A 21829-nucleotide genomic window follows, 5' to 3' on the forward strand; every position below is an offset into this window, starting at 1 on the left:
TTTTTCTGCAACCTGACATGTTAATATTAAATAGCACTTTAAAAATCCATTAATACTTTTGAATTATTCTAATGCCTATTCTTAGTAAGAGTTAGAATTAGTACATGATTCTAAGTTTGCATTCTATTTAAACAAGGTTTATAAGTTTGTAAGAGAATTCGAAATTAATTTCCTACCAGTGGAAGCTGTAGGTGTGCTGGGAGGCAGCTGTGCCTGTTGAGGATGCCACCATCCCTTCCCAGTTGCCCTGGCTCCCATCAGGAGCAGAATCACACACATCCAAGCAGCTCCTAATTCCCATCAGGAGAGGATTCCCAGGTGCAGCAGCCCAGGGATGGTGTTTGGGGTGTACCTGGCTGTTTGTCCTGCTGCAGAGCTGGGATCCAGAGCTGGGGGAGAGTGGTTGCCTTGGCTGTCATTGAGCAGAGTGTGTCTGAAATCAGCATCAGCCTGTCCCGTGTCCTTGGGTGAACTGGGCTCCCATGTGCTGGCACCTGCAGCTCTGTGTGCTCCCTCCACCAGGCCCTGCAGAGGGTGGAGTTTGGAGTATTGATTTGGGTGATGCTGAATTTTACAGTTGGGGAAAATAATGATCCTACCATTCTCTCTGTGTGTACATGTTTTGTACTGACTCTGGTTTAGAACTCATTGGGTTATTCTGAATTTCAGTTGCTTTGTGGGACCCAGAAGGAACAGCTTGGATTAAGTAAAACAGAGCAGGCTGGAAGTAATTGTGTGTGTACTTAGGAGAGAAGTGCTTTTTGTGTTTTAGTTCTGCAGTTCTGAGTGTGCTTTGGGAAATGGAACAGCTGAATGTTTAAGGAGATGACTGTGTCTCTAAAAACCTGAAGGGTGTTAACTGGTTATGTTGGTATACTGGTGGCAAAATTAATTTTGTTTTTAGTAAAATAAATTTCTGCAGCTGCCAAACAGAGGCAGGAGGAAAAAATATATGTCTGCATTGAAATGAAAACATTGGGGTAGCATTTTGTTTTATGGGGTGCACTTCCCCAGCACAACTGCAGCAAGGGCAGCTTGGCTGATCCTCGCAGCTCTGCAGCCTTGTGCTTGTGGCACTTCCTTTGCTGCAGGTTTGCACATGGCGTGACTGCAGGGTCAGTCTGTGCAGCTCTAGGGGCCAACATTGAACTAATCTGTCTCCCCAGAAGTTAATTTTCTGTTAAGCCACTTCAGCTTCTTGCTCTACCTTGTATCCCTGTGCTGGACCTGCTTTGGGGGAGGAACAGCTGCAGCCCCCTGCACTGCTGGGTGCAACCTGAAACCTTCCAGCGTGCTCCAGTCTGCTCGGAATAATGGTCAGCTGCTGTGTTCTGACCCATTTCATGCTGCAAGACCTCCACTCAAACCCCTGTGCACCTGTAAAATACAGTATTTGCTAGGTTTACCTGCCTTTGTGTGTCCCCTCTTGACAGCAATCCATTGCAACCTTCAAAAATGCAGGAATTTCATTAAGCAAAAGTAAACTCTCAGTTTTACGGTCATGTTCTGTCACGTTTTGTTCATTTGCAGAAAAAGCACCTTTCAAAGGAAATGGAACCTTAAAAAAAAAAACTCCTCAGAGAGATTAACTGTAAAATAAAACTTCATGTGAATAGTTAGGGTAAACAATTTTGTTTCAAAACCTTAATTGAGGTAGTTATTACCTCAACAGCTGTATTTGCAAAATCCGTACGGCATTATTTACAGCTCTTTGCTCAATAAATAGTTGAAGACCTCCTGTTTTATATTTTCCCATGTGGGAATTCAGGCAGGTCCAAGGAGGGAATGCAAGCAGAAAAATATAAGTTTCTTGTGAGTGTGCCAACAATGGAAGAAACCAGTAGGAATTTGTTTAAAAATGTTTAAAGTATTGAGCCATCCTGCTGGAACCTGTGCGCCGTGTGCTGTCTGCCTGTCACAAATGGCTTTTCTAAAAGAAATAAGTGAATTTGCAAAGAGTTTTGTACATTGTGGAGAAAAGTACATCATGTCAGCCTTAGGTTCAAACACCCGAGCAATTCCTGGGTCCCAGGGGCAGCCGTGAAGGCGAGGAGGGGCGTGAGTGTGGCTTCATTTGCCTTCCTCCCTCTCCCTCCCCCAAGCAGGCTCATTCCAATCAGCAGTGTAATTGGAATGCAACCACAGTCTGGAGGAGGAAGGGGAATTTTTGGCAAGGAGAGGCAGAGCAGTTGGGAGCTTTATTCAGATTAAAGCATAGACGACCATTCATTATCAGTACAACACACATTAGCAACAGCACAGCATTGTGTTTCTACAGCTGGGACTTATTTCAGTGATTGTATTGCCCCACATAGAACATGCAAACAACTGGGATCTGATCACAAAACCCAGCGCTAATGGCTTTCAGTAAAAGATGGTGTTTCTGTAGGGGAAGAAAGATGAAGAAAGATCTTCAAAATGAGCCATTGTGGTAAAAATTGATAGGCAGCCTGTCACTCTCCCGTGTGTTACATATGTTCTTGAACAAGTGTTTTTCTGGGAGAAAACCCCTCAGGGAAGGAAAAAACCAACAGGAATGATAATGTTAAAACTGTTGGTTGGATTCAGAAGGCTGAACTTGTTCTTCTGTGGTGATGACACGTGGAAAGCCAGAAGATTAGAAAACATAATCTTAGCTTTGGAGTGAGTGCTTTCCTCCCCCTAACCTCAGGGCTGTCTGTTGACACAGTGTGGGTTCTTAGGGATGGATGTTTGGCATGGGCTGGGGGTTCTGCTGAGCCGTGTGTGGACTTCAGTGTGTTGATTGTGTGTTTCCTTGTGCAGCAGTGTGCTCACTTCCATGGACATTCATGATTGGTTTTATTTTCTTACCTGTCTTCCGTAATCTTTCTTTGATAGTACTGGTGTGTCTCAAATATACACATTTAAAAACCACTTATTTAAGATGGCTTAAGCAATATTATTTTTACATAGGAATTTTAATACTAATATATCTGTAAAATGATTGTCTACAGCTGTAGCCCTGAGGTGTTTGTACCTCACCCTGCTGGGTACAAACACATTTAAACCTTGTCATTTGTCATAAATAGAGGCGCATTATAACAGATAACTGAGTGCTACAAACATGCAAGTAATGCAACAATAAAACCTACCTGTGAAGTAAAGTAGTGGTGTTCCTGATTTGCAGGTGAATGTGGTGAACAAATTGGCTACAAACAGTTTGATACAGACTGGAAATACCCACCAGGGTTGAATACGCAGCCCTTAAATGTCCGGGTTCCTTGAATTCACATAGCACTTTCTTTCCCTCTAATGTTGCTTCCTCAGCACTCATCCTGGTGTTACCCGGCCTTTGGAGGTGAATAGATCATTGAGGACTCTGAGCTCATGTCTGAGAGGTGGTGATTCTGTGAAATCTCATAGATCTTTATCACTTTTTACTTGTTTTCAATGCAAGCTTCCTGCACTGGAGCTCCCTTTCCACTTGGGCTTCATGTTCTTCTTCCTTCTGCGGAGACCTCTTGTTACTGATAAACTTATTATTCTGAAATAAACAGACTTTTTAATACTCATAAAAAGCAATGGTAATGTATAACATAGGTTACCTTCCCTAACAACAGCTTGATGTCATTAAAAGTTGGATTTTTCTGTAAAAATGATTCCAAAGTTAGCAGCAGTTGCAACAAGAGTTCTTCAGTAACTAGCAAAAAGAATAAACAGAGTTCAGAAAATGAGAGAGAAATATTTATCTTTCTATAAAATTGACCTTTTCAATAGTCATAGTTCCTTTCAGTTTTTATGTGAGTTGAAACAATTATTCGCCCCCTCTATAATTGCATGTAAATTTTAATAGCTAACACAGATTACAGGGGTTTGGGGATACTAAATATTTTGCATTTACTTTTAATAGTTAAATTATTTTTCAGTAAACCATTCTTTGTCAGTCACAGGAGTAATAAATAAGAAAAAGGAAATTGGCAGATATGATTCACTTAATTCCTATTTTTGAATATTTGTGGGCTGTGTAGCAAAGCTGTCATAGAAGGAGACTGGGTAGCTCATAACATAATGCTTTTTTCATGTTTCTGTGAGCAGACCTGAGTAGCATATGTTAGAATGAGATCATAAAGCATGATAAAAAAATATTTAATGTATCTATACTATGTAAAATTGGTGTGCTGTTTGTCTTGGCACATATATATTGGAATATTAATGTTCTCTTCTGTAGACTACCCAGGAAGTCTGTAATAAACAGAAACATAGCTATCCATTGACTCACTGATACTCTGTAATGAATACTTTATCTACACATGTGTGCTAGAAGCCATTAATGTCATTTGATGATGCACTTATGGTACAACACACCCCCTGCTCTTTTTCAGTGTATCCAGCCATTGGTTCGCATTCTAGTTCCAGTGCAATTTTAAATAGCTTAACGTTTTGTTTCAAAAGAATTGTAACTAAAAGTGCCTTAAAACGAGCACATCCAAATAATAAATAACCTCCTGCAGTGCCTGTGTGCCTCCAGAGGATCCTTTAGTGGTGGGGCTGTGTGGATCTGAGCGTTGGGTCCAGAATCATCAAGGGAAAGAAACCTCCCTTTAGTTCTTTCTGGTTTTGAATCTTTAGCTTAAATTGAGCTTGGGATAGAGGACTCAAAGATAATTAAATCCCGTGAGTTTAGTGGGAGTCATTGCCTGGATAAAGAGGAGACCCTGGCAGTGACCTGGAGCAGATCCTGAGCTGCTGAACCAGGGAGAGCCTGGTGGGAGAGGCTCTGTGTGAATGCCCAGGGAAAATCTCAGCCACAGCCCTCAGTCAACCATGAAACATAAATCCATAGGAAACCAAACTTCCTTAGCTTTTATTCTCAAGGAACTATTAATCAGCTGGTTATCAGAATATTCAGGACAGGTTTTAATACAGTGTTGAAACTGTTAGAAAAGTGGAGCAGAAACTCTGGTACTTTTCCCACCAGTGGGAAAGGTTTTGTACAAAAAGTCCTGAGATAGATGAGAATGGAAGAAGATTGTTTCACTTTGAGTTGAGCTGGTGCTCGTGGGACCTGGGCTTTTTTACCTAGAAATACCTGGCAGAGAGGGGGCTGTTAGTGGAAGCTTTCTCAGCATCTCTCCTGTTTTGTTAACCTGACAAAGCCAGAGTGGGTTGACATCTGACTTGCCTTAAATGTGGTTACTAGAGAGGGAAAAGTTGAGCCAAAAATATTAGTTTGTTCACTCATGGCTGATTGTTGGGGAAGCAGTTATTAGTCTGTGTGTGCCCAATCTTATAAAAATGAGACTTCAGTTAAATTGCATTGGCAGGCTTGCTTTCTTTTTGAAAAGAAGTGTTTGTAATGAGTTAATATTACAATTTCTGTCACAAGAATAATTGAACCTCTTGTGTCTTGGACATGATACAGTTTCAGGAGCACCCTGTGTGACTGTGCTGTAGATGAATTTTGACTTAAATATTGGATTTTAAGCCCTCAGCTTCACTTGACACTTTCCATTACTTGAAATGGGTAAAACTGTGACAATAATTGTATATTTTTTTAGATATTTTAGAAAGTTGCCATCTATTTTACTTGGAGCTTTTCACCACTAGATGAAAGGTGGCTGGTGAGCAATAACCTGCTGCAGTTCTTGGGCAGATGATGTCTCTTGTGTTATCATTCATCTGAGGATATTCTTGGTGTAATAAATCCTTAAGGAGCAGCAAAAGCAGTTTTTCTATTACCTCTTCTTTTTTGGATGCCTTTAGGTTGTTCTCAAAGTTCTGGATAGAGCAAATTTTAGATTGTTGGGTGTGTGGAAGCCTTTGATAACTGTGGGTTTTTTTGACACCATCCAAAGAACTTTATTTGATTTGTGGAGCAGTGATGTGACAGTCTCTTTCCTATATGTACTTGAGGGCTGAGTATCAAATACCTGAAACATTTCACTCTCTATTGGTATTTTGTTACTCTTGACTGTTCAGAGTGAAATTATTGGGTGAAAATCCCTAAAATGGAGCTCTGCTTTAGGACTACCAGTATGTCTTTGAATTGAGAGAAATTATGTTTATTATTTTTATCAAAATTCAAAAAACCCAGAAGCTACCAACCTGGAACCAGGCACTTCTTTTTCAGGGTAAAAGTGTTGTTAGCAGCCCCTTGTATCAAACTACTGTGCTGAAATTTTCCTGGGAACTTTGATGTCCCTTTCCTGTGGAATAGGTCAGTGTGAAGGAGTTGTTCTGTGCCTCCCTGCAGCCTCTGATGGGCATTTCCTTGTGTTTTATGGAGGACCAAAACTCCTCAGACCTGGGCAGAGCTGTAGCCAGATTTTACAGTGCTGAATTCCAGTGGAAAGCAGCTTCATTAAAATCAGCATCGTTATGAATGTAAAAATTGGGAAAAGATGAATTCCAGTTTAGACTGTGCAGGGTGGTGCTCCTCTGCCCTGGCTGTGGAGATCTCCATGGGAGTGCTCATGGGTTGCCTCTGCCTGCTTTTGTTCAGGCAGGAATTGGGGATCAGGAGCCTTGCAGGATCAGTGGGAGGCTGTTCTGGGGGGGAAAGGATGGCCAGTGGTGTTTGGTTTGAGGTGGTGCCTCTGGGATGTGATTATTGGATGCACTTTTCTGTCTTTGCATTTCCTGGCAGTAATAAACACTGGCGATCTCATAGGAAAAATATCCAAGGGAATCATATAGAGAGGAATCTCTTGCAGCATCAGGTTCCAACCAAATAACTCTTCCCACTCCCCCTTCTTTTTTTTTTTTGTTAATACTAGCTGTGGGAATTCATGCTTTTGCTCAATCCCCAAGAATCCTTTTGTGTTATCAGTAAATATTTTAATGTTTCACGGGGGAATCTAATATTTCCTGCTCACTAAACCTGTGATTATAGATAAGCATAGTAGTTGAGCAGTGGTGCAGTTTGTGAAGAGAAGTCGTCTTTGTGTACCTTGGCACCTTTATATGAAATTTGTCCCCCTTGACCTTTTATTTATTTATTTGTTTATTTAAATTTATTCTCGTAGGAGATTGTTTTCCCCTGGGTATTTTTAGTTGACACATGCAAATGGTTCCTTCCTTTTAATTTAAACAAACAAACAAACAAAAGCCTGAAACAATTATCAGCTGCTACAAATAAAAGATATCTTTGGAACCATCAAAACTCTGGCTTTAGAAGTTAGTGTGCTCCACCCAAATGCTTTTCAGGTAAAACCTTTTATTTGTTAAGGATGCAGGATAGCAGCAAAGCCTTGGCTGCCTGATGTTCTACTTTTTATGATCAAGGCAGCTTTTGCTGGGCTGTAGAACTGAGCATGAGCCCCTGCTTGTGTCCCAGCATTAATTATGGTGAACGGGCCAGGAGTGCTCCAGGTCCCTCTCTGGTGAACTCACAGTTGGCAAAATCTTGAGAGGGGGAGAAAAAGCCACGTGAAACTATTGCCTGAGGAAAGCAGGAACCATCTCCCTTCCACTGTTACCTGCCTCCAGGTGCATGGCTAAAAGATGACACTTCTAGTTCAGCTTTCAAGAATTAATTCACATGACAATATAAATAGTGAAGCAGCACAATTAATTTATGTTTTTATTCTAAGCAAGATTTTCTGAAATGCTGGTCAGGTAAAATAACGTTTTTTAAAAGTTGGCAATCAGTAACTTAATTTTTGTATTTCTGTTCTTCTTGCAGTACTGTGTGCAAAAAACTTGGTGAAAAAGGACTTTTTCCGTAAGTAATTTATACATTTATTTATAGATGGAATAAATATTATGCAAGTTCTATAGTCCAGTGTTTGCATATGATCATTATATTAAGATATTTGCAGTAAGGGGCTGAAGGATTTGATGTTGTATTTCAGGGCTTCTGTTTTTGTCTTAGGTGGCACTCAGCACAGAATCATAATAATAATTAAAACACTGACACACTCTGTCTGTTTTTATGGGAGTGGGAAACAAATTTACCCACTCAGGCAAATTACATGTTTTTCAAATTTAGTGCCATATATTTATTAAGTCATTTTTCACCCAAGAACCTTTTGTCAAGCAAACAGATGAGCTCCTTAATTATTAATAACCACCTCATAACACCGACGTACTCTGAAATTATATTTTAATTAATTTTAATAATGTTTTGAAAGAAGTGCTAAGAAGTAGATGAAGAAGGCAGAAAGGAATGCTGTTGTCTGTGTCCTGCATGCACAGATCACCTGCCTGCCACCTCCCACCTGGGAGCAGGAGGAGTTAGGTAGAGCAGACCTGAGCTTTGGAAAGAAATAGAAGAGGCAGTAAATTGAGAAACTTCTAAAACATTGCTGATATTTGAATTTCTGTATTGATTACAAGTTCTTGGGTGTGTAACAGTTTGAAAAACCCCCTCAGGATGTGCAATGTGTGATGCTGCAGCACTGATGTCCCAAGGTCCCACTCCCTTGTCCCCATGTGCTTTCTGTGACACCTGTCCTGAGCAGCTCTGGCTGAGGCACCTGAAATGCAGCTGGGACAGAATTGCACATGACAAAATCAGCAGATGTGGTGAATGTTCCCCACCTTGGTTCCTCCAGCTGGCTCACAGCACTGATGAGGAGAGAAGAGCAGGACCTGGGGGGTCAGGGGTGGGACCATCCCTGGTGTCAGTTCAGCAGGAGGTGCTGATCATCGTGGGCTGCTCTGCTCTCCCAGCCCTGGATCTGGAGTTCAGCACCATCTTTACACTGAGTTTGGGTGTTCAGTGTTCCTTAGGTACTGAGCTGGCAGCAAACGGAGCACAAAGCCAGCAGTACACCAAGTGTACACCAGATTTAGTACACCTAAAAGCAAAAACAATCTGTTAGGGACAATTCTCTGTTACACCAATATCAGCTGAAATTGTGATTTGATCTTAAACATATAAAGAATATAATAACTCTGTTTTCTCAGTATACAAAGCTTTTGGCTTCTTTGTATACTGATAATTTACTCAAATTTAAATTAGGAAGATTAAGGTGTTTGGATTGTTTTTCCCCCCAATGTGTTTGACTACACAACTTTTTCTTAGTCCATATCAGTGAAATAAATTGCTAATATATCCATTTCCTGTGCTTAATACATCATGTTATTCCCATTCATTAAATAGGGGTCTTATTTATGAATAAAAGGCAAATTAATCTTCAAATGAAAAATTAAATAACTGAACAATGATAAAGGACTTCAAAGCATCCTGATCCACTTAGCTTTTTTTCTTTTCCTTCTTGTAGGACTTCCTGATCCCTTTGCTAAGGTTGTGGTGGATGGATCTGGCCAATGCCATTCTACAGATACTGTGAAGAATACACTTGATCCCAAATGGAATCAGCATTATGACCTGTAGGTGGTAACAGTGATAACCAAAGGTTTGAAGTGAAATCCTCTAAATTACACAGACAATGTCAGATATTCTTTATCCTGTCCTATGTATGGCTTGGAAAGTATCCCAGAGTTTTAGTTTGAGTGAAAAGTTCACCTAGCAAAATTCCACTTTCTCATTTACCTCAAAATTTAAACACTGCACTTGTTTTTCTGGTGCTGATGTCTGCAGCATGCTTACATGGACTACAGTGTTGTTTACTGTGGTATTTTCATGTTAAAATGAAGCAATAATACATAGTATTTCCCTCAAACTGCTCTTCTCTTGATGCAATTTTTGTTGGTTGTGGTGCTACAGTATCTTTTTCTCTGTGTGCCTTTTGTTCAGTTTTCTCTCCTTTCTGTCATTTTCTGTCCCAAATGTTGTTCTCACTCTGAATTATTGTTATCATCACTTGAGCACCTTTTGGTGCTTCTGAGCAGTAGAATCAGTATGGCACATATATGTCGTGGTTTTCCTCTTTTTCTCAAGTATAGAATATTTCTGTACAATATAAGTTATTAAAGCTTTGATTTTTATGTAGGTCTCTGTGCATGATTTATTTTCCTTGTCTTTTATTCTTTATCTTTTTCCTTGGGATGAAAGATGGGGAAGAGAAATGAACTGTTTAGCTTCATTGTATTCACCTGTTCTGATCTCTGACTTTTTCCCCATGGCTCCATTCTCTGTCCTGTATTATTAGAAACTGTTTGAGCATATTTATGTTAAATTTGGCCATCACCAAACCTGCAGCAAATTGGTGTTGGTACACAGGCAATTTCTTATCCCTCTTTTTTCCAGTGAAGAGAAGCAGCTTGGTGGGTCTCACAGCAGAATATGAAAGGCCTGGTTTAAAGTCATGTCTTGATCTCCTCCTTATTTTAATATCCAAGAATAAATGTGTGAAGTCCTTGTTCATAATGTGTTAGTGCAGGATACAGAACATTTTCTTCTCTGCCTAACAAAGCATCATGGCAGTTTAGTGAAATAATAATATTATGGTTTTATTATCCAAACCCAGTTCAAGCTTAGATTCTGCATGTGAGATTGTAATTCATATTCATTAGAGAAATGGATGCAAAACAAGTTTCAAGTTCATGTGTAGCAAATGGCTCTCTTTTCAATTGAAAGAATTCTAAGTTAACTTGGTTTTTTGATGGCACTAAACCTATCAAAAAATTGATTTATACAGAATGGAGGTTTCAGACCTTTCCATGTCCTCGCCAAGGATCAGAGTGGAGCTAAGGAGAAATCCCTGAAACCAAGCAGAGACTTTGATTGTTTTTTGGTTAGGTGTGTCTGTTAATGAGCATTAATGCTCAGCTTTCCAGGGATGGAAGGTAGGAAGTGCTGAGTAAAAATCCTCCTGTAATGGAAGGGAGGAGGGAGGGCATGGTTTGGCACTCTGAATTCTGTGTGTCAGGATTCTCTGTGGAAGTCACTGTTCCCTGTGGCTGCCCCAGTTCTGGCCAGTTTGGAGTGCTGTGGGACTGGAGTTGTCTGGAGTGGCTGTCAGGGAAGCTCAGGGCTCCCTGGGCTGATGATTTGATTCCCTTCTGGAGAAAAGAAGCAGAGGACGTGGGAAATGAGGGAGGATGTTATGTTGATATGCAGCAAGAGTAATGGAAAAAAACTGTAAAATCTTCAGAAAAAATTCCTTTCTGGTTGTAGCTATTAAGGAAGGATGATGAGAAGGTATTTTTAGGTTGTTTTATAGAACAAGCCATGGTTGTATCTGGATGCTGTATTGTCTTTCCAAGGCTGTGATTGTAATTCACAACATATTACAAAAAGAAGAGAGAAAGGGGGGGTTCTGGCAGAATGTTTTGCTTGAGCAAATTTGAAGCATCTCTTGCTGGATTGTCCAATGGAATTTAGACCTGTGTGAAGTATTTTTTGTGGGCGGTGGTTTGTTTTTCTCTTCTTCAGAAAACTTCCCTTAAAAATTTTTATTTTGTTGAATTAGTGTATTATTTTCAATATAAAATCTTGTCCTCTAGGAAAAATGACTGCTTGATTCTGGCTGTTGAATTCCCTGATGACAGAAGTGTATCCAGTATTTCTAATCCAAAGTAAAATTCAGTTTAGTGTCAGGCCTTGTTATTAGAAAATAATCCTTTCCCTCTCCAAATTTTCTTCATAATAATTTAACCCCCTTTTTAGTGTCAACTGTTATTCCTTACTCTAGGGAAATATATTTCCATTTATAAACAGTCACATTATCTTCACTTCCTATGTAAAACAGCAGTAAAAGATTAAATCTCTTTGGTACAACAACTCACTGCCTGGCTGTTATTGCCAGGTAATTTTTTACTGTATAAAATACTCAGTGTCAGGTCTCAGCTTTTCATCTGCACCAGATATTAAGATAATTTTTTCATGTACCATATGGTGGCAAATGCAAATGGCACAGTCAGATGGAGCTGTTGTAATATATTCATGCAGTAATGTCTTAATTAAGTTGTTAATTCCAAGAGAATTTTGTGGCTTGCTAACCTGATTCAGCATAAGTGGATATTCTGTTGTATAAGAATTTTTAGAGGGACTTCTGCAGTGATCTAAAGAGCAAAAAGGGGTTGGCTTCTGCCTTATGTGGTTCTTAATTCAGCTTTTAGTGTGAAAAGGAAGTGGTTGAATTAGCTGCTTGGATTCTTCAGCCTGGATGGGTGTGTGTGTAGAGAGGGGGAATCTGGGAGACTTTCCAGAAAGAAATTGCCAAATAGTTGCTGTCTGGATGTAGTTTAATGTCAGTAAAATACCATGCTTGCCCTGGATGTATTCCCCTTCCTTATTTTCAGTCTTGTTTGTGTTTCCCCTATTGTTCAGGCCTTTCCTCAGAGCTTTTGAATAACCAGCCTTGACACATTTACAGCCTTCTTGCATTCAGAACTAAACTACCTAAACCAGCAGTTCAGGAACTTAATCCCCTTTTTCTCTTCCTTCCCCTTTCTTCCCTCCTGTGGTAGCCAGATCTGTCCCACATTGTCCTGCCCAGCCTCTCCAGCAGCCCCTGCCCCTAAGGCACAGCAGGTCCCATCCCCTTTCCCTCTGAAAGGTGTTTGTACCATCAGCTCCCCCAAACCTGCTCCTGGGCCCAGCTTCAGTCTGTGCCCCTCAAGTCCTCACCCCCAGGCTCCTCTTCTCCTTTGGGATCTCTCTCCAATGGAACCTCATGCAACTCCCCAAAACAACCTCTCCTCTTCCCAAAATCTCCTCACTGCAGCTTTTGCTGCTCTCTGGTGCCTCCACATCCTTAGGCTGCTGCACTGCCCTGGCAGAATCACTTTCCTCCCCCAATCCTTTGACTCTATTTAGTTAATGCTAAGGATGCTGGATTTTTCTCAGGGAGAGAAGGCAGCAGCTCTGCCTGGTGCTGCTTTAGACAATCCCATCCTAGATGAGCTCCTAAAGAGCCATCAAACAGCTCTGGGCACCTCCTTTTCCTTCTCCTCGTGGGGCTTGAGGCCCTTTGGATGAAGCTGATGCCCTTTGCAGCAGGCAGTGAGTGCCACATGTACCTGCCCCCATCCCTGCCCCATTCCTTCTCCATTCCAGCCCCATCCCTGCCCCTATTCCTTCTCCATTCCTGCCCCAGCCCTGGCAGGTCCTGGGGACCATCCCAGAGGCTCAGACACCCTTCAGTTGCTGCACAGAAGGGAAATTCCAGGAAGGAAATGAATGAAGATGGGAGAAAAATATTGGGGTGCTGTTTTTCATTCTGTCTCTTCACACCTTCTTCTCCCCAGTGTGAAAGCAGTTGGTAGCTCAAAGCAGAACACTGAGATTATATTAAGAAAAAAATGAAGAAATGGGAAAATGGAGAAAAAAAATCTAAGTAATTCATCCAGGTCGTAAAAACAGTCCGTGTGACAGTATGGATTAGAAATAGGGAATTCCTGGCTCCCAAACCTGAGCTCAGACCTCGTGATGCTGCATTTTTCTCTCTTTCTGGAGGGAGTATGTCTGGCTTGTGATCAGGAAGAGGTGTGTTTTTTCAGGAATATATTTTTCCACTTTCTTCATTTCACATTTCTCAGTGAGGTGAACTCTTCAGGGAAAGTGTATGTAATGCCATGGGGATGAAAAGTCACTCAATTCCAAACCTTCCTCAGTGCTAAACAAAATAACAATTGTCCCCGTGTTCTAAATTTTTATTTAAATAATTTAGAGGTTTCTACTAAGGCATTAATTTGATGTTTTTTTCTTAGAAGTGGGAGTGCTAAGAGTAGGGAAATTAAAATTTCTGAACATGCAGTTCTTAACCAAAGTCTTAATTGTAAATGTTCAGATAATATGAAAGTCAACAAAATGTCTATGCAATTGAGTTTCTATGTTTCCACTTCATTAATACTAATCTCATTATCTCTGTTGAAGTCCTGAAGCTGTGGAATAGATATTGCTGATAGGATAGAGGAAAAAAAGAAATATAAGCTCCAAGAACTTTAATTACAAGGAGGAAGAGAGAATTATCCCACAAAATGGGGGGGGGGGGGTTCTGGTTTTTTGTTTCTGGTTTGGTTTGTTGCACTTTATTTTTTGGAACATACTTTTTAAATAAAAAAATAAAATTCCTAGCTCAGGCTTTTATGTTGGAACCTTATTGCCAGATGATGTAAAACAAATGTAACTTATCCACCAAATGAATTGGAAATGTCAGCTCATCCTAATGTCACTCTCTAAATACAACCGTGGGTTTTTATGCCTGAAATGATGCAGAGATGTAGATGAAACATTTTGCTGTAAAGCCAGCTAGATGTTACTTAATATTTATTTTCTTCCTTTATCAAAAATTAGACATTTTTATTTGGAAAAATGCAGCTTGTCTTGCTTATTTCCTTTTAAAGTGTGAACCAACCCAGGTTTTTGGGTGCAAAAATCAAGAGTAGATTATAGCAGAATATGAAGTTCCCACCTGCTTGGTGTGGATGGTGACTGTTCATCCCAACCCTGAGAACCTCACCCTGAAACATTACAGGAATTCTTGGAAACTGTCTTGTGTATTCAGCTGTTCTACATATTATTCAAACTGTCCTGTTATGAAATTGTGTTTAACCATATACCTTTGACTTTTTTAAAGCAACAAGGAAAACTGGAAAATTCAAGACAGGTCATGATAAGTCTTTATTTTTAAGTGCACCTAAATTGTTCTCATAAGAATTTATTTTAAGTACATAGAGCATTGTAGACTGCAGCTGTGCACGTGATTACCCATCTTCATCTTGTTTCTTTATGCAAAATTGGCATTGTCAAGGTTGTAAGGCCAAAAATCTGACCTATATTACACAATCAGTTTACTATTCAAAAAACTTGGGGGCTTTTTAATGTGAAGTTTGTGTTTTGTTTGAGTTTGTTTTTGTGTAAATGTGCAGTGGTTACTTTTAACCATGAGGTTTTTCTGTCTTCTACTTCTTGGGTCAGTTGCTGAGTGCACATGGGAAAAAGAAGTTATACAAGTTCTGCTTTTTGAAAAAGGAAAAATGGGTGAAGTGTTAACCTGATCACAGCTGTAATTTTAAGCCATGCCAGTTAGTTCAATTATTTGGTTTGCCAACCTTGACAGTATCATTTCTATCTTTATGAAAATATTAAGATGTTTAAAAGCCAGTAAAGCCACAGTCAATGGGGAGATGTATTTAGACATTGGTTGATCAGTTTTCATTCAAAAACAAAAAAGAAGCACTTGGAACTAAACTAAGGCCAGAATTTGTGGTCTGGGAAGAGAGAACTACAAGCAATTTTTGGGATCTAAGCCATAGTTACAAATTCATTTCCCTCAACTTGAAACAGCCGTAATAATTCAGTATTGGCAATCACTGATTTATCTTGAGTGTTTTGAAACTGTCCTCTGAACGTTTTGAAAACAAAAACAAGCTCACAAAGCAATTGCCTCTGAAGAGCAAAGCTTCAGACAAAAAAAGCAGAAGTAAAGCAAACTGCAGTGTGCAGGTTTCCCAAGGCAGTGCACACAGATCCAGGTTTATTTCTGTGGGAATGCTGTGAGGAGAGTCCTGGGCAGGAGGGGAAGGTGGCACATCCCAGCCAAGGCCCTGTGGCCTGGCTGTGTGGCTCTGAGGTGTCAGGAGTGTCCCAGCCATCCCTTACTGAGGGTAAATCAGCCCCCTGGGCTGGGGGAGCTGCAGCTGGGGGATGCCTTGGCCTGGCAGTGCTGCCTGCTGGGGCTCCCTGCCCTCCCTGGGGACTCCCCTGCCCTCCCTGGGGCTCCCTGCGTCCCTGGGGCTCCCTGCATCCCTGGGGTGCCACAGCATTGTCCCCTTGGGGCAGGCTGGGCTGGGGCATGGGGCTGAGCATGTTTGGGGTTGCTCAGAGAGCTGGGGTGGAGGGCCAGCCCTCAGCCTGCTGGTGTTGTTGTTGGAACAGATTTCAGTTCCCATGAGTGCCCCCATCCCAAATCAGGTTTTCAGAGCAGTTTGTATTCAAGTGAGCTCCTCCATGAGACATGCTCCCATTGACATTGAACTCCAGTGTACATCTTACCTGCAGGTGACTTGCTCTCTCTTGCCATTACAGTGTGTGTTAAATTTTTAATGAGGTGGTGATGATCTTTCTTCCCCCAAGGTGGTTTCTGATGCATCATCAAAGTGTTCAGTGAGTGGCACTGACAGTGCTGTTTGTTCCACGTTTTTCAGATACATTGGGAAGTCGGATTCAATAACGATCAGCGTGTGGAACCACAAGAAAATTCACAAAAAGCAGGGAGCTGGTTTTCTGGGCTGTGTCAGGCTTCTCTCAAACGCCATCAACCGCCTTAAAGACACTGGTTGTAAGTAAGCTAAGGACAGGTTTCTTCTCTCAGCCCAAGCTTGCATGTACAGCCTTTTGAAAAATGACACTTAATTGGGTTTTTGCTAGCTTTTATAAAGCTTTTATATTACAGGTGGTTTGTGATGGTGTTTTGTTTTGGTTTTGATTTTGTGCCCTCATTTTGTAGATCAGAGGTTGGATCTCTGCAAGCTTGGGCCAAATGACAACGATACTGTTAGAGGACAGATAGTAGGTGAGTAAAGGTTTTTATCTTCTAATTCTCTTTTTATCTTTAGTTTCTATGGTAGCTATAGAAATAACTCTTCTAGATGTCAGTTTTCTATATTAGTTATATATGTATATATTAAAATAATATTCTATTTTCTATATATTTCTATATATAATGGCTCCTGTCTATTGGCAGAGCCATTTGGGCCTCAGGCTAGAATTATATAAGTAGAGAATTAAACACCCTCCCCCCCAAAAAAACCAAACAAAAGAAACCCAAACCAAAATGCTCAAACCACCTAAAAAAGCCCCAAACCAAAATATTATAATAAATGTTGGGGCAAATAAGACCATAGATAATAAAAAAACATTTAGAAAGTTTTTAATTTCACTGTAAAGAATGGTGGCAGTTTGAGTGTGAGCTCTCTGTGAAAAACTGACTATAAAATTGGCCAGAGCTCCAGCAAGGCTGTGCTTCCTTTAGGTTTTGGGGAAAACCTAAAAAACATCTTGCTTATAAGCAAGTAAAATTGCTGTCTGGGATGACTTGATCAATTAATTTTGTGTTTTCATTATTAACAAGGCTTATTAACAAGTCTGTCAACAACCTCAGTAACTGTGCTTTGTCATTCTATGAACTCATGAACTTTAAATAACTTCAGAATTAAAAAGAAGCTGGGAAATTAAAAAGCAAGTATCCACAAAAAATCTTCATAAATACTCTATTTTTAGTGCATTCTCAGTTCTTTGGTCCCTTCTCAGTTCTCAGCATTTCTAATAGGTCATTTAAATCAAAAGTTGGTCAGGATAAGGAAGTTCTTTATTTATACAACAAGATGTTAATGAGAATATTTGGACATGAGGGAAAGTGAATTTCTATGTTCAATTCTTAGTTGAAATTCTATCCAAACAGCACTTCTGTCAGCCAGGGAACACCTCTGAAATATTAGTCAGCAAATAAGTGTGTTTGTTTGCCTCCCTCTGTTGAATCACACCTGTGACTTTACCTCTTGGTGTTGCTTTAATCATCTCTCTCTGTCTGATCTGCAAGTGCTTGCATTAAGATCAGAGTGTGATGGCACAGGGGAGTGAAATGATGGTGGAAATGTGGATTTGTAAGTGCATTGCTGACCCTTCAGGCTGTTCCCAATTAAATTTTCCACATGAGCTTGCGCAGAGGATGAATCAGTCACTTCTCTGGGGTGTGTTTGCTGTGGGTTTGGTTTGCTTGCTGGCTTTGCTCCCCTGAGCATCCCTGTGTGTGCAGCTTTGTTTGGGGGTGCCCTTGGAGGGGAGGCTGAGCTGGGAGCAGGGCAGAGCAGCCTCAGGGTGTGCTGAGAGCTCAGAGCAGGGACTGTGCTCCCATGCTGCCCTCCAGAGTATGAACTCACATCCTGGTCAGCATGCTGGGGACTGCTGCCATTCATTAAAGGGCAAAAACCAACCCAGAAACCCCTCCCCAGAGCAGAAAGGTCTGGGAGGCCTGTGGCAAATCCATTTCAGAGAGAACTGGTCAGGGAGCAGTAGTCAGAGCTATCAGCAGTGTGGGCACAGGCTGCACTGCCAGGCTGCTTCAGCTGGGGTTCCAAAGCAGCTCTGCCTCTCCTGGGATGCTGCTGGGGCTGCCCCTGACACCAGGAGCTGTTTGTGCACTGAACCTACAGAAAAGCACCTTGTCAGGTTACAGCAGAGACCCAGAGCAAATCTATGTTCTGTTTTCTGGTGATACCATCAGAAAGGTCAAGTTTACTCAATCATGGTTCTGTTTTAATTTAATGCATCCTTGGTAAGATTCCAGAGACTCCTGTCTTTTTTATTTAAGTTGTCATTATTAATCTTTCTTCACTAATGCAACTTTATTGAGTGGATGAATGAGCCTCAGTAAAACTAGATAATTCCACTGCAGTAGTTAGATGATAGAGAAATCTGGATTAAAAATAAGTAAAAGGCAGAATAAATTATAAATATACTCTCAGTTCTTCCAATTATAAACTCTCTTAAATTAAGAGACCATGCAATATTGCAAACCAATATTAAAATGTAATTGAGGCCTTCAGCAGATGATAATCTTACAAATCAAGTGCACAGTGGGTATGCCTTGGTACAGGGACCAAGGAGAACTTGATCTTAAATCCCTGGGTTCTCTTCAAAGACAGGAAGAAAAGGGGGCATTTTCAGCAATGGATCCAGGGGCATGAGAGCTGTGTATTAATCTTGCAGCTCTTCTGTGCCATTCCTTTATTTTTGATGTGGCAGTGCAGAAAAAATAAGCCCTTACTTATTACAAAATGAAGCCGTGCACAAATTTTGCTCCTCACGTAGGCAAAGGGGAGGCACTTGCCTTTGTTTTTGTTAATTCCTGTCTCTTTTTGCTTGCCAAACCTTGCCTACCTGCACTGGTGTGAACTTAAAGTGTGTGGGGTTGTGGCAGAGTAAATACATCATGTGAGATCCTGATTTGGTTGAATTTAAATTTAAAGGTGTCTTTCCCTCTAAAGTTGTTCTGTAATGTTAGAGTTCATGGACCATGAGGGGTTAATGTGGTTAGGAATGCAGCAGGTACTCCAGAGCTCCCTAGGTTGGTCTGTTGAGTTCTAAGCTTCAAAACATGTTGTTGTTGAAAATTTGGGGTCTCAGGCAAAATCTGTCAGTTCTGCTCCAACTTTTCAAACTTTCTGATCTTTACAAAAGTTTGGTTGCATCCAGGTTAAAATCATTTCACTGCTTATAAATAGGACTTGAAGACAGTTGTCCAGAGGTATGTTAATGCCACCTCATGAAATGTGGGCCACAGCACGTATTTAGCTTTTTAAGCAATTGTTTTATTGTTAAAGGCATAACAAAACATCAAAAAAACACCCCAACCCCACAGGAACACAAGTGTCATAAATTATCAGATTGGACACTTTCAAACTGTGATATTGGGAACAAAAGCAGCCTAAAAAAAATCTTTGTTTTCATAATTGCGGTACAAAAGCTTCAGGCATAAATACCCATTATAGTGAATCATGTAAAAAAAAAAATTAAAAGTGAAGCAGTTTTGGTGAGGGCAGGCAAGGGCTTTGCAGGCTGCTTTGTGTGAGTTGCATTTGACTTCTTACTACTGGTGTTAGAAAGTAGCCAATAAACCAAATCTAAAAGTGCTTCTAGCAGTTACATTTTGCCTGGTTTTGTGTTTGTGTGTCTGTGTGTGTGTTGGAACCCATGGGTGCACAAAATATGCGAGAAGGAGTCAAAGCCAGGGAGGAATTCCTTATTTTAGCTCTTCCTGTTCAGAGTTCTGCTGTTGGCCTGTCCCAGCCGTGTGTGAGGTGGCACCCACTGCCACCAGTTGAGTGCCACAGTCCATCTCAACACACAAAATTAATTGCAGTTTCACAGTTCACTTCCTTTTCTGCCTTAACATGCACTCATATTCCTTAAGCTAACTTTTTTGGAAGTAAGATGTAGAGAATTCCATGTATGAAAACCAAGTTCCTTTGCAAACATCTTTGATTTGTGAGAAGGAAAAAAATATCCTGAATCTGTCTCAGCTTAGTCCTCCCAAGTTGTACCAATTCTCTTTCAAATGTAACCACAATTTGCATTCAGATGCCACATCTTTAATAACTCTTTTATTATCCTAATAGTCAGTCTTCAGTCCAGAGACCGAATAGGCACGGGAGGACAAGTTGTGGACTGCAGTCGCTTGTTCGATAACGATTTACCAGATGGGTAAGCTGACATCCCTGTGATGTAAACACAAATCCAGCTCATGCAACAGACTTCTGTGATAGTGAGACAGTTTGCAAATAAAGTATTTTAAATCTTGCACTCAGAGTTCTGCAGCTCTGCATTCAGAACAGGAGCTGAGCCAGCTGGGGTGCACAGAGCAGTTGATAGTTTGGCTGTTGTCTTATCTCCACTTGGAAAAGAGGAGGTGACATATGTAAAGAAATGCTTTGAAAAGTAACTTGTCCAAGAAAACACATATTTCAGATTAAATCACAGCCAGCAAAGTGCCTTATGCATGCAGTAGTTCTGTAGCAAGGAAGTGACCACACTGCCTGGCTGCCCTTCTGCAGCACCACGCAGAGGTGTAGATCCACCGTAATAAACATGGATCACTTCTTCATGCACCTCTTAGGGAAGAAAACGTGACTGGGAAAGGTAATGCAGCCCAAGTTCTTGCTGTATTTACCTTCCAAAAGTAGGGTTTAGGATTCTTGTTTGTCCCTGTGAGAGTCAGTGACATCATTATCACCTAGAAGAGTTTTGCAAACACAGGAAAATACTCTGGTTTAGGTTCTGGTGCTGTCAGCAACTTCTTCAGAGCAAACACAGACTTTCTGAATGTGATTCTTGGCAGGTAAAGACAGGAGAAAATGAGTTTTCAGAGGATGAATTTTGAAATGCAAATCATCATCCTGGTCTGTAACAGCATTCTTTTGTTAATTTGGAGTCAAGATAAGTCAAAAACGTTTCTGAAAATGCTTCTAAATTTTCACTTCAGAATGTTCCTTGCATAAATATTGCTCACTTAATTGTGTAACTTCAAAGTTTGCTGTACAGCCTCGTGTATTTCAGGGTGCAAATTTAGTGATAATTCAAAAGTCACATTATTTGAAGTTGACTTTTTAATGAAGGCAAGCAGTTCATGAAGATGCTACGAAAGCATTTTTTTGGAGTCAGTGGTCAAAAGAAGTTAAATGCATTATTAAACATGTTTCCAAGAACTTCCTTTATGTGGCTATTTGGATTTAATTAGAATTCAAGTCATTATTGAATATGAAGGTGTGATACTGTTAATGATGTGCCTGGTTCCAAGGGAAGAGTATGTTCAACCATTCAGAGTTGAACTTTCAGTTGTTTCCTGTCACCTCACTCAGCTAACGTGATTCATAGCACTGTAAATCTTCCTGAGCTGGGCATTTCTGTTGGAAACATTCTGTGCCCTGGTTTCCTGGAAATGCCCCTCAGTGCTTTTGTGTGCCCTGCAGGTGGGAGGAGCGCAGGACTGCTTCTGGAAGGATCCAGTATCTAAACCACATCACAAGGACAACGCAGTGGGAGCGACCCACACGGTGAGGAGTTCCTGGGACGCTGTGGGAGGATGAGTTTGGTTATTGAGCAGTCCCAAGGGGCTCTCACAGGGGGATTGGGTTGCTCATTCCTCTGCTCAGTCACTCTGCACAAGCTGAATGCTTTCCTTCTTCAGCATCCTTCTCCTTCAGTCTGCCTAATGTTTAACTCAGAAGATCATTCTGACTGCTTTTATCTCTGCCCTAGTTGTAATATCTTTGCTTTCTTGCAGAAATGCTGTGGTAGAGCTCTATAAATACAGAGATTACATTTTGCAGATATCTTAAATGGGGGAAGAAGTGAGACCATGAGTAGCTGTCAGACCTTGCTCTGTGACCATGTAACCCAGAACAGTTACAGCTGATGGCTGCAGAGTGTGTTTGGAAATCATTGTGATCACTTTTTCTGATCACTGTAAATGTGTGTTGTGAAACTGTTCCTCAAGCCACTTTTGCTGTTGCC

General features: G+C 40.8%; 1 protein-coding gene across 1 annotated transcript in view; it reads left to right on the forward strand.

The window, feature by feature from the left end:
- Positions 1-21829, forward strand: part of SMURF2 (SMAD specific E3 ubiquitin protein ligase 2) — a 58720-nt gene that overhangs the window by 19976 nt on the left and 16915 nt on the right. The window contains exons 2-7 of the mRNA XM_058038731.1: positions 7646-7684; positions 9189-9297; positions 15964-16097; positions 16266-16331; positions 19936-20020; positions 21286-21369. Coding sequence (XP_057894714.1) covers positions 7646-7684; positions 9189-9297; positions 15964-16097; positions 16266-16331; positions 19936-20020; positions 21286-21369 — 517 coding nt within the window. The remainder of the gene's footprint in view (positions 1-7645; positions 7685-9188; positions 9298-15963; positions 16098-16265; positions 16332-19935; positions 20021-21285; positions 21370-21829) is intronic.

Source organism: Melospiza georgiana, chromosome 21, assembly GCF_028018845.1.
Source record: "Melospiza georgiana isolate bMelGeo1 chromosome 21, bMelGeo1.pri, whole genome shotgun sequence".
In the NCBI taxonomy this organism is placed as follows: domain Eukaryota; kingdom Metazoa; phylum Chordata; class Aves; order Passeriformes; family Passerellidae; genus Melospiza; species Melospiza georgiana.